This window comes from Rhea pennata, chromosome 23, assembly GCF_028389875.1.
Source record: "Rhea pennata isolate bPtePen1 chromosome 23, bPtePen1.pri, whole genome shotgun sequence".
NCBI lineage: Eukaryota > Metazoa > Chordata > Aves > Rheiformes > Rheidae > Rhea > Rhea pennata.
Window position 1 is genome coordinate 1,460,454 of NC_084685.1, and position 12,592 is coordinate 1,473,045.

The 12,592-nt window shown below is 41.7% G+C and overlaps 1 protein-coding gene across 9 annotated transcripts in view; it reads left to right on the forward strand.

Annotated features, from left to right (window-relative positions):
• EYA3 (EYA transcriptional coactivator and phosphatase 3) overlaps positions 1–12,592 on the forward strand; it is a 66,323-nt gene that overhangs the window by 49,999 nt on the left and 3,732 nt on the right. For 8 of the 9 annotated variants that reach the window (XM_062593936.1, XM_062593939.1, XM_062593937.1 and 5 more), the window contains 8 exons: positions 654–793; positions 2,137–2,220; positions 2,844–2,933; positions 4,641–4,699; positions 6,733–6,893; positions 8,473–8,587; positions 11,284–11,405; positions 11,688–11,788. In XM_062593936.1, coding sequence (XP_062449920.1) covers positions 654–793; positions 2,137–2,220; positions 2,844–2,933; positions 4,641–4,699; positions 6,733–6,893; positions 8,473–8,587; positions 11,284–11,405; positions 11,688–11,788 — 872 coding nt within the window. The remainder of the gene's footprint in view (positions 1–653; positions 794–2,136; positions 2,221–2,843; positions 2,934–4,640; positions 4,700–6,732; positions 6,894–8,472; positions 8,588–11,283; positions 11,406–11,687; positions 11,789–12,592) is intronic. The other variant, XM_062593940.1, reaches the window with a different exon arrangement.

A 12,592-nucleotide genomic window follows, 5' to 3' on the forward strand; every position in this document is an offset into this window, starting at 1 on the left:
GCAGGGCAGTGTAGCTGTAGTATGAGATGTCTGGGTCACAGTCACCATGCTGTAATTTGTGTATGATCAATACACTCCAGATAACTTCACTCATTGACTTGTTTAAATATTAATCAAAAGCTGTTTTACAGTGAAACAGGTTTGAGTAGTGCATGCTGAGTTGAAAATAGTGCATGATATAGAGGGTTGCTGGACTTGGAAAAGGTGTTTGACTACCTCTGAGATTTGAGAAAGAAAGACATTGAATATTTCTTTTGTTTTCTGATTCCAGACTTAGGGGTTTTGATGCTCTCTCAGGAAATATTAAAAAAAAAAAAAAAAAAAAAAAAAGGCAGCTCCGGGGCAGTGAGATGTGTAAGGGATTACAGGCCTTACGTGGTTGCAGGGAGCTCTGTTTTTGACCTTGTACCACAGACAGGATGCAATAAGTAGCTCTAAACTGGTAGAGACTTAACTGAGGAGGCAGATCTGTTACAAAATGATGGGGCAAACAAATAATGTTCTATGTTCTAATAAAAGTTGAAATTCTGTTACTTCGATGAAGCAAGGCAACATGTCCAGCAAAGGAGGTTTGTGGCCGAATGCTGTAACATTGTGTTGATGTTTGTTTTGAGACATGAGGGGATGAGAATTGTGCTACTTCTTTCTTCTAGGAGATGCATCCACAAGTCCCTCATTGTCAAAAGCAACAGCAAGTAAAGACTTAGATGAGCAGACAAGAAAAAACATCCCTGGGAAGAACAGGGGGAAAAGGAAAGCAGACACCACCTCCTCACAGGACAGTGAACTGGAGGTAAGTGGTGGTCTTGTTTTCTACAGCTAGCATTGCAGAATAGTGTGGCAATACAAGTCCTCCCCTCTTTCTTTCCTATAGAAAATGGACAAGGATAATTTGGGAAACTCTGACTATGTTATCTAAGAGTCAGCCTAAGTGAGTTCTTCAGTGGTCCTTAACAAGCATCACTTAAGTGCTTCTTAAAGTCACTGCAATGTCAGTGAGAGGGATGTCTGAAGTCTCTAGTTAAGCCTTCTGTTCAGGGCAGGGATAGTCCTAGAACAGGGTGGCCATGGCTTTGTCTAGCTGAGTCTTGAGAGCCTCCAAGATTGGAGACCTTGTACCTCTCTAGTGATTTGTCTTAGAGCTACCACACTCTTCTGGGGAAGTAGATTTTCTTTCCATAACCTGAATCTCCCAAGCTGCGACTTCCCTTTATATCATCTGTCACTATTGATAAGAATTTGGCTCCTTCATCTCTGGAGTTCCCCTTCAAGTAGATCACCCTTAATCTCCTCTTTGCCAAGATAAACTCTCCCAGCTCCTTCAGCCTCACTAGGCCTCAGGCTGCTGACCATCTTGGTAGCCCTTTGCTGGCTCTTCTCCAGTTATCTCACATACCTCTTGAACAGGGGATCCAATACTGGATGCAGTATTCCATGAATGGCTTTCCTATTGACTTCCTTCCATCAGCTGGCCATACTTCTCTTAATATACTCTAGCATGCAGTTCACCTTATTCACCCATGAGAGGGCACTGTTGGCTGGTGTAACTTTGAGCTTCCAGCCTGGACTGATAGAAGGGGTTATTTTACCCCACATGCAGAGCTTTGCACTTACTAATCTTCTTGTAGATTCTCTTGGTCGATTTCTCAGGTTTATCAAAGTCCTTCTGTATAGAAACAATGTCACAACAGCCAATCCACGTAATTTATCTTAACGAAGGAATCTCTGATATACTCTAGGGTCGTCTAGCTGATACTCCCTAGATCACAGCGTTTACAAGCTGATAAGCTGGCTTCCACTTTCAGACAGTGAACTTTTACCCTACTAGGATTCTGAAGTTCATTAACACTGGGGTTTTGATTTTATACCAGTAAAAGCAAGAGAAGCTTTTGAGAAAGTTTGATCAAAAGATTTTTATTCTGAGTGTATAGTTACTCTATAGCAATACATGAACTCTAGTGTTGCACAGAAAGAGTTTAATTAATAATGTATTTAACCTATGGGGTAAATACTGTTGTTCATATCTGTCAGAAGCATGCTGCAACTAACCACAAAACAAATCCCCGAACTGGCTCCTTCACTGTAACTTTGTACTTGGAATATCTCAACTCTAACCTGCTTTTATTCTCTACTCAGCGAGTGTTTCTGTGGGATTTGGATGAGACCATTATAATCTTCCATTCGCTTCTCACAGGGTCGTATGCTCAGAAATATGGCAAGGTAATATTATCTTTTCTGTGGAAGAAAAGAAAATCTGTCATGAAGAAGTAAACAGTCTTAGGAAAAGGAATAGAAAACTGTATTTTGGTTTAAATGTGTGTGGTGGTGCTTTTAACTTGTTGCCTTTCTAGGGTGGGGGAAAAACTGTAAATTTGAGTTTATCTAGACTTAGGATATGAATATTGTAAACACTTCCACCGTACTAGTACAAGTCTTAAAATTTCGAAGTATCTTTATCATCTTTGGGAACTAATAAGGTCATAAAACATAGTGAAAAGAAACATTATTTTCTTCACTGAAATATATTGAAGAATTTCTAATATTTTGTCTGCATTGCTCCTGAAAGCGTATCAGTTCCTGCCATGCAGTACTGAAGTTGTTTTGTTATGTTTTGGCATCAATATATTACCAGAATGTGGGGTTTTGTTGATTCAGTTGCTTAAAATTTTAGTAAGATTGTAGTTTGCACCATTGAATCACAGCAGATGGAATTATACCATATGTAGTGAAATCTCTGTGCAACTTGATTGATCAAAACTTTATTGCAATTTACTTTCAGCCTGTAAGCAAGGTGAATTTACATTTTCTCCTCTCCCTCCTTTTCTTCTCCCCTGTCCTGGCAGGATCCAACTCTAGTGATTGGCTCAGGTCTGTCCATGGAGGAGATGATTTTTGAAGTAGCTGATACTCACTTGTTTTTCAATGACTTGGAGGTATGTGGCAAGTGTTTTTGAAAGGCAAAACGTCCACATTGCCTAATTAGAGATACACTGCGTTGTTTGTGAGGGTAGATGTGCTTCACAGCTGCTTAAGGATAAAACTTAACAGTATCTTCCAAAACTGAAGAGGTTGTCTGCACAGCAAGATCACAGAGATGTTCTGGAGACTTGTAGGTCACAAGCTCTCCTTCCTCTCTTACACATTTCAGCTTGTACCTATAGGAGTGACAAGAGTGATTATGTTGTGGTTTCCTTCTGGACTGCAAAGCACTTGATTTTCCCTGACCCTGCTTTGAAATGGAGACCAGAGACATAGGAAAGACAGTGACCTTGAATATGTCAATTCTCACTGCTGTGGGAAAGCCAGGAACGAAATCCAGTTTCTGGACTGAAGAGTGAATGTCCTAAATATGTTAACAAGGCTGTAGATTGTATCTGGTAATGGTAAACCAGAGACAAAACCTCAGTAGTGATAGCTGAAAAACTAAGAGCATCTGTAAGAAAATGATGTGATGGTTTTGAGCCAGCATGGGACAAAATCTTCTCTGACAAAGCAGAAAGTTCCTGATAGTGGAAAACCTTAAACAAGCTGCACAACATCACTCCCTTCAGACAAGAAAGTGAGGAACACTCAAAGACACAGAAAGACATGTAGTCCCAAAGCAGTGCAGCTGAAACTGTAGTGTAGAAAGCAGATTTCCTGACGCTTGTGTCTTAATGGATATTCAAGACCAACAATGTGGATACATGAACCTAACTTACAGAATTCACAGACTTAGTCTTAACCAGAATGTGGAGGGTGAAGCTTTAAGAGTATGTTAAAAAGACAAGATGCTTCTATTAATGTGGAAGGAAACTTAAATTAATTTTGCATTTTAATTTTACATCTTCTGTGGCCATTTCCTGCTGTGGACTTTGCAAAGGTGACAATGGAAGTCATATCCCTGCTATAGCCAAAAAAAAAAACCCCAAAACCAAAAATACATTTTTTTGTGCTGGAAAGGCAGTCACTGACACATTAACTATGCATTCATGACTCCTTTTTGAAAGTGTCATTACTAGCAGCAGTAGGAAATTTTTGAGATGGGGAAGATTTACTCCTAGGTCTAAAGCATTTGCAGCTTATCTCTGGACTAAATCAACTGTACGAAGCTCCACAGTTTTGTCAGTGCACATTGATATTTCATTCCAAGATTTATGCTTTGGCTCTTCAGTAACAGAACCATCTTTTGCATCGATGACGTGACATATCAACACCAGATAATGTAGTTTGGGGATGTTTTGGTTTTGGCTTTGTTATATGAAATGGCAAAAGGGATTTCAAATGACAAGTGAGCCTTGACTGCAGCCTGATTTGTCAGGCATTGAGTTTTCTTTTTTGCAGACGAATCGAAATGTCATAGAAATATGCTTTTTTTCAGACATTTCTGGTAATTCAAATTGTTGTCTTGAGAAGAACCTGCAGGTGTGGAGAAATAAAATATAGTTTTGAAAAACAAAGATAGTGAAAGTTATCCATAGGTTTGTGGAGGCAGTATGGCATGATTTTTTCCTGTTGAGAAGCATGAGAGTTTGTTTTTTTTTTTAATATCACTTTTGTTTAAGCTGTGTTTCTGGATTACAACTCTGACTTTCTTTCTCTCTCTCTCTCTTTTTTTCTTCTTCTTTTTTTTTTTTTTTTTTTTTTTTTGTCTTAAACAGGAGTGTGACCAGGTACACATAGATGATGTGGCATCTGATGACAATGGCCAAGATTTAAGGTGGTGTACTGAGGAATGCATGAAATGTATAGCTGATATAATCTGCTCTTGGGGGGCACTTCCAAAACAAACTAACTAAATGTGGTTAAGTGTTAGCATTGTTTGGAGGATAAAACTCGGCAAGCAAAGTTGGCTTGCTGAATAGTTTTTCTTTCAAAACCTACAAAAGATTAAAACTTTGGGAATTACTCCAAACTTCGGTGATCTTGATCTCTGAAAGTCTCCCTACAGTCTGTCTCCTGTTGCCTTGCAGATACTATGCAGAATGTTTTTAGCAGGCATAAAATCTGCCTGCAACATAGGTTAATTCAGATGCCTAGATAGGCTATTAGAGATTTTGATTTACCCACACTGACATCAGCTAGGGGCACATGAGATTAGCTTGCTCGGGACACTGTGCTTGGACAGAAGAGGCACGTAATGTATTACATGTTGTGCCACTTAAGTTTAGTTCTTCAACTGTTTATGCCTAAGTAATTGCCTCCCCCATCCTGACTAGGGAAGGGGAAGGTGTCTGAAAGTCTGTAGAAGCGGAGCAGCCTCAAGATAGGTGACAAGTGAGAAGCTGCCACTTTATACTAACTGTGCTCCTATGTTTGTAGGTGATCTGTCATGCACTAGCCCAAAGAAATTGCTTGTACAAGTCTGTGTAGAGCTTATTGCCTCATATTTTATTCCTGTGGTTTTTGAGCTTCACTTTAAGGTGAACTTTTCACCCCAGCTTTGTGTTTGTCTTTCAGACAATATTAAGACAAATTGAGAATGGCTCTACCTTAAAATGAGGGTGGCAGCTGTTTGGTGACATCCCTCTGATATTTATGCTGTTGAATTCTTTAAATGCCATTGTTGACAAAAACAAGGTTTGGGATATTTGAGGGCTCCAGGAGATAGGCAAGACCCATGACAGTGCTTACTTGATGCAATCAAAGTATGAAGTTTCACCAAAAAGATCTATAGGATGACAGTGGCAATGTTTGTAGTGGTATTTGCATACGTTTAGCTTGGACTGCCTACCCAGTCCTTGAGGAAGAACAGATCAATGTTCTCAGGTGCAGAACCTGAGCATAACCTAGATCCTAGATGATTTTTATTTTTCACTTTTACAGAACTTTACCAAAACATTGTCATGTAACAAAAGTAAAGTGAGGCCCAAGAGGTTAAAAAAAAAATTTAGTGTTCAAAAATAAACAATAAAAATATAAAGTGGCTCTTTCAGGAAGCAGTGATGTAGAATGCCATGTCCTTGTTATATGTATTGAGAAAGATTTTAATTACAAAAGGGCTATAGAATGATGTTTGGAACTGTCCTAAAAGACAGGATAAGTCAATCGAAGAGCTCACTGTTGCTAAATGGGCTCCCTCACCCCAGCCAAGACCCAGCTGTGCATTACCGCTGCCTGCTTGAATCAGCTGATGTTTTGGTTGATCCTTTGTGAGCTAATTGTGTGCCCTATCAGGGTGAGAAGGAGGGGTGGTGGTTTTCTGCTGTGTTAGTGTGTTGAACTGACTCATGAAAAGGTCTGAGAATCGCTTGTCTATGGAGGAGGAAAAAAATATTGGGCAAAGGGAATGTGGTGGACCTTGCTGCAGTCGTGAGATGGTCAGTCATCTGCTCATGCAGCTGTACTCTCCAAAGACGCACAGACTATGTTTGATGCATAATGCTGGAATTTCACTATCAGATAAGAGGGAGTTAATGGGAACGATGTTTTGTATTGCAGAGAAGTGAATCGTCAAAGAGCAAAGGAAGGTTTGGTAGAGGGAGGGGTGAGAGAGGAGTTGAATCAATACATTTCAGTATATTTTAAGAGATGCTGAACTACTTAGAATCAGCAGCAAGAGTAGTTGGATATTAGAGTTCATAGTTCAGAGAAACCAGTCTCCACTGTCAGCAGTGTAATGTTAGTTGTGTAGAGTTCCTCTCCCTAGGGCTTTTCTAGCTGCTGCCAGAGCTGAAGTCTGCAAGCCAGCCAGAAAGATTGTAGTGATCCTGCTGCTATTGCACATATAACAGATCTGGTTTTCTGAAATAGCAACTATAATTTCTCCACGGACGGCTTCAGTGGCTCAGGAAGTAATGCAAACCACAGCTCATCAGTTGGCGTCCAGGGTGGAGTGGACTGGATGAGAAAACTGGCATTCCGTTACCGCAGGGTTCGAGAGATCTATGATAAATATAAAAGTAACGTTGGAGGTGAGTGTTCGCATACACTGATATATGACCGCTAAACACCATTCTCCTAATGCTAAAAAAGATCAAACCTCCATGGAATTCAAGAGGATTTTCATCACCTGGTTCTTCTGTTTCTGAATTCAGTGGGCACATACAATTTTCAAGGGATATTATGAGATATATGCAAGAAGTACTACTTTTAAAACTGAATGGCAGTCCAGTGCAATCTACAAGTTATCATGTAGACAGAGGCAATTAGTCCTATATTTAAGAGAATGATTTGATGAAGACAATGTCTCTTTGCTACTTTTGCATGAAAAGCTACATACCACTCTTAAAACAGACTTAAATGGTTATATATCGCTCTTCCTTGAAGGCCTTAGCAAGCCTTTTCACCTATGTGCTCACAAAATCTATATTTTGATGTGCCATTGCCAAGAAATAGTACCCACTCTTTTGACTGGTGCGGTCACAATCTGATGTGACCTTTATAAATTCTGTTTGTATTCACTTGAATTCTTCTTCTAATTTTGCTTCCATTCCAATGCCAGAGCAGTGATTATGTGGCAGATATCAAATATAGATGATAGTGCTGTTTAGTCTGAATCTTAGCATTAAGGGCCTTAAGGATGGTGTACAGTTGGATCATCTGACTGGATGGCTTGGGCTGGTAGGTTGTGTGTTTGGGTACCCTCAGTCCATACAAAACAGAAATTTGATATGACATTTTCTTGGTTGTATTTTCTTACATGCAGGGTGATCAAAATTACCGCCTTTAGCCTTAGAAATCAATTAACATAGGCCTGTATTTCAGTATGCCACAATTACCTCAATTCTGGTAACGATCAGTATAGTTATTACATGTTTTACATGTGGCAAACCTGGATACAGAGTTTTTTCAGGACCTGTATAAGACCACATGGTAAATAAGCCAGCAGCACAGCCCAAAATTAATCCCTTGTGTGACCTTATTATCAGAGGGCTACCATACTTCAGGGATATAGTGAGGAGATTTGGGGCAGGAGTGAGGAGGGGGGTTCTTTTGCATGACTGGAAATTGGGTGGAAACATTTCAGGCTCAAGTGCTCATTTTTTGCTCAGTTGTATTTAATAACGGGAACAGGCTTGGGATGTAGTGTCTGTTTCTGGCTGCTTTTAATTTGCAGCTAGATGCTTTCAGACAATAGTATCTAAGAGGCATTAAAATGGTAAAAGTTCTCAGGCATATGTTGAGCAGAAAGTCAGAATGGGCGTACTCAGTAATTCCTTCCTCTACTGTGTGTGTCCTCAGATAACGTCTATCATCATGAGTGTTTTGTACTAGAGAAATGCAGTTCATTATGTGTATCCTAAGAAATGGTTCTAAATAGAGAAAAATATCTGCCCCATTCTCCACAGGCAGAATCACAGATCGGTGGCTAGGCTTGTCTGTATGATTGGAGGTTGTTTCCTCCCATTCTTTTGTGACCTCCTTGGGTTTCAGATGATTTCAGTACAGTGTCACTTATTGCAGAACCGATAGATGTTAGATTGAGCTATGACCATCTCCGTATTAGATTTATTAAATCAGTTGAGAAAACTTTTGTTGCCTCCATTCCAGGCCTTCTTAGCCCACAGAAGAGGGAAGCTCTGCAACGACTACGGACTGATATAGAAGTGCTAACGGATTCCTGGCTAGAAACTGCATTAAAGTCCCTGCTACTTATACAGTCCAGGTATGGAAACTGGAGACATGCACATGTTGCTTTCTCAGCCATTCTTCTCACTTAGATTTGCACGTAGTACTGCACTGCAGTAATGTTTCTATAAAATATCACTGCTTGTCACAGGTACTGGGAAACAAAGTCAAAGGATGCAGGAACTCCATTCCTCAGAGCTCTACGAGATTTTTCTACTGCAATGTCTGTCAATAGGAATGTCCCCTTAATAGGATTGTGGTTGCAAATTTGCATTTCTGAAGGAAGATTGCTATTCTGCTGGAATTTCCAGAACAAAATGACAGAATCACAGTGTGGTTGGGGTTGGAAGGGACTGTTAGAGATCACCTAGTCCAATACCCTTGCTCAAGCAGGGCCACCTACAGCAGGTTGCCTAGGAGACTACCGAGATGGCTTTTGAATATCTCCATGGATGGAGACTTCACAACTTCTCTGGGCAACCTGTCCCAGTGCTCATAATAAGAAAGGGCTTTCCTTCTGTTCAGATGGAACTTCCTATATTTTGGTTTGTGGCCATTGCATCTTGTCCTGTAACTGAGCACCACTGAGGTAGAGTTTGGCCCTGTTCTCTCTACTCCCTCCCTTCAGATATTTAAACGTATTGCTAAGATCCACCCTCAATGATCTTTTCTCCAGGTAAAGAGTCCCAGCTCTCATTGCCTTTCCTCCTATGAGAGATGCTTCAGTCCCTTCCTCACCTTAGTAGCCCTTTGCTGGACTTGCTCCAGTAACTCTATGTATCTCTTGTCTTGGGGATCCCAGAGCTGGACACAGGACTGCAGGTGTGGCCTCACCAAGTCTGAGGAGAGGGCAAGGGTCACTTTCCTCAACCTACTGGCAACACTCTTCCTTATGTAACCCAGGATACCCATGGCCTTTTTGGCCCCAAGGGCACATTGCTGGCCCGTGTTCAACTTGGTGTCCACCAGGACCCCCAGGACCTTCTGCAGAACTGCTTTCCAGGTGGTTGGCCCATGGTCTGTCCTGGTGTCTGGGCTTAATTCCTCCCTAGGTGCAGGACTCTGTACTTCCCTTTGTTGAACTTTGTGAGTCCCTCTCTTCCCATCTCTCCAGACTACTGAGGTCCTTCTGAATGGCAGCACAGTCCTCTGATGCGTCAGCTAATCCTCCCAGTTTTGTATCATCAGCAAACTTACCAAAGGGGCATCCCATCCTATCATCCAGGTTGCATATAAACTAATTGGACACATTAGACTGGACCCAGACTTAACCTCTGGGGGACACTGCTAGCCACAGGCCTCCAGCTAGACTTTTGGCCACTGATGACACCACTCTGAGCTTGGCCATTCAGCCAGTTTTCAGTCCACCTTGCTGTCTGCTCATCTAGCTCATACTTCCTCAGCTTGCCTTTGACGATGTTATGGGAGATCATGTCAAAAGCCTCACCGAAGTTAAGGTAGACAACATCCATTGCTCTCCCCTCATATACCCAGCCAGTCATTCCATTTTAGAAGACTGTCAGGTTGGTTAAGCCTGATTTCTCCTTTGTTAGTCCATGCTGACTACTCCTGATCACCTTCTTATCCTTTATATGCTTGGGAATGGTATCCAGGATTGATCAGCTGCTCCATCCCCTTCCCAGGGATTGATGTGAGGTTGCCTATCCTGTAGTTCCCTGGCTCTTCCTCCTTGCCTTTTCTGAAGACTGCAGGGACATTTGTTTTCTTCTTGTCCTCAGGCACCTCTCCTGATTACCATGACTTTTCAATGATGATCAAAAGTGGCCTTGCAGTGATATCAGCCAGCTTCTTCAGCACTCATGGGTGCATGCCATCAGGGCCCACGGACTTGTGCATCTCCAGTTTGCTTACGTAATCATTTGTTACTTGATTTTTTTTAATCCTTCTGTCAAGAAAGCAAGCCTCAGAGCTTCTCAACAAGAAATTGGCAAAGCCTTCAGGGGCCAGTTGCCAAACCTGAGAACATCAGTATGGAGCCACCCTATCCCCAGCCACCTTGAAGTTGTGAGGTTCAACTGACTCCCACCACTTTTCAGACTCCAGCAGCCAGAGACCCCAGCCCACTGGGTAATCTCAGGAACTGAACACTGTTGCTTTCTCCCTGACGTCGCATTTGCTAGTGGCTTATCATCTTCTCTTACACTTCAGTGATGTATTTTTGAATGAATTTAAAGAACTTTCATTTCTTGAAGATCTTGGAGCAGCATTTGCTGAGTTTTATGCTCTGTGAAATAGTGTTTTCTGCCCAAAAACAGTTGTGTGAAGTCCAAATGAGTCATTTCCTGTAGTTCTCCTAGATACTGAAGAAAAGGAGCCTTTGTTGGATTTTTTTGTGTGGAGACCCCCGGTAGTGGTGTTCTAGTGATTAGTATAAATTTATCTGAACAATTAGAAGGTCATAGCAGTAGAAAATGTTCTTCTAAAAGATACAAAGTGCAGCTTGCAGGGCAGAAGGGATGCTTATGTGCATGTGTGCACACATATGCATGTGTAAAGGCATGGTGGAGTCAAAGGAAGGGGTTCTCTGTTTTTGGCTTCCTTTGAGCATTTGTCAAAGAAAAAAAAGTATTGAAATCTTGGCCTAAAAAGGCTCTGGGAAAGCAGAGAAGCAAAGTGCATGGTGCTTTGGAAAGCTGAGCAGCTGCCCAGATCAGCCTTTTGCACTACTGGATGTGGATGTTCTTTTTACAAGTGCTTTTTTTTTCCTTTTAGAAAAAACTGTGTGAACATCCTGATCACAACCACACAACTTGTGCCAGCTCTTGCCAAAGTTCTCCTCTATGGATTGGGCGAAGTGTTCCCTATTGAAAATATTTATAGTGCTACAAAAATAGGTAAGTGGTTGTGTAAGTGGTACCTACCACTGAGATCTCTGTTGTGGGTTAGCTGAGATTTTTATTTAAGAAACAGGATTTTTGCAGATGAGTTGCCCATTTTGGTTGCTGTGATCCAGTTGGCCATGCAAACGGTAATAGAGTTGGCCTTACAAGTCAAAATGGGTGTCCTCCCCTTCCCAGTAACACAAAAATGTGTTCTTGTACTGGGAAGAAGGGGCATGATCAGCCCTCTGGTACTGTCTGCCTAAGAGCGATTTTAACAGAATCGTCTTTTGGCAGGTAAAGAGAGCTGTTTTGAGAGGATCGTGTCACGATTTGGAAAGAAGGTCACCTACGTGGTAATTGGAGATGGGCGCGATGAAGAGGTTGCAGCAAAGCAGGTGGGTGCCTGAGTCTACAGACTGGGATGTGGGTTGGTGCAATGGGGAGAAACAGCAGCAGCCTTTTTCTGCAAGGACTCTCCAGGGCTGTATTCCTCAGGCCAGAAGCAGATAGGGGAGCTTTTGCCTTTGATGCAGAAAAGATCATTCACTACATTTAGGACGGGGAGTTATCGGTCTCTTGATGGTTTTCTGTTTGTTCTGCTCTTGTTCAGATTTGTAGTTAATGTGTACTTGTCTGCTAGTGTGGCATTGTCCTTGTACAATAGTGTCTTGATGTTATCATAGAATGAGGCTATTAATCAATATCGTACAATTTCTTTTTGAAGCCCTGAATGAGCCAGGACTCAATTGCCAGCAATCAAATAGTTAGACAACACCTACCATTAGTCTGAATTGCAAGACAGGAGCAAATGGTTTGGACAGAATGAATGGGTTGTCCAGTTGTGCTAATTGAAAGCAGTGAGGTGCACAGACTGCTGCCAGGACAGAGTCTCTGTAGGCTTTACTCTGCCATATGGCAGTGTAGTCATCTATACAGATTCCCTGGGAGCCCTGCAAAGGCTTTTCTCTGTGAAGCAGCAGCTCACAGCTGGGCACTGAGATTTCCATCACGATTGTGTGGAGCAGCTGAAAGACAGTGATGATGCCTATCATGAACAGATGTGCAGATGAGACAGGCTTCTAGCATCAGTACACATATGGCTGGGATAAATCCTAAATGTGGTACGCTCAGACAGTGCCATCTCAAAGGCTGTGTTGCTTGATTCTACAGGTTAACTCTACTTAGCTGTAAAATCACTC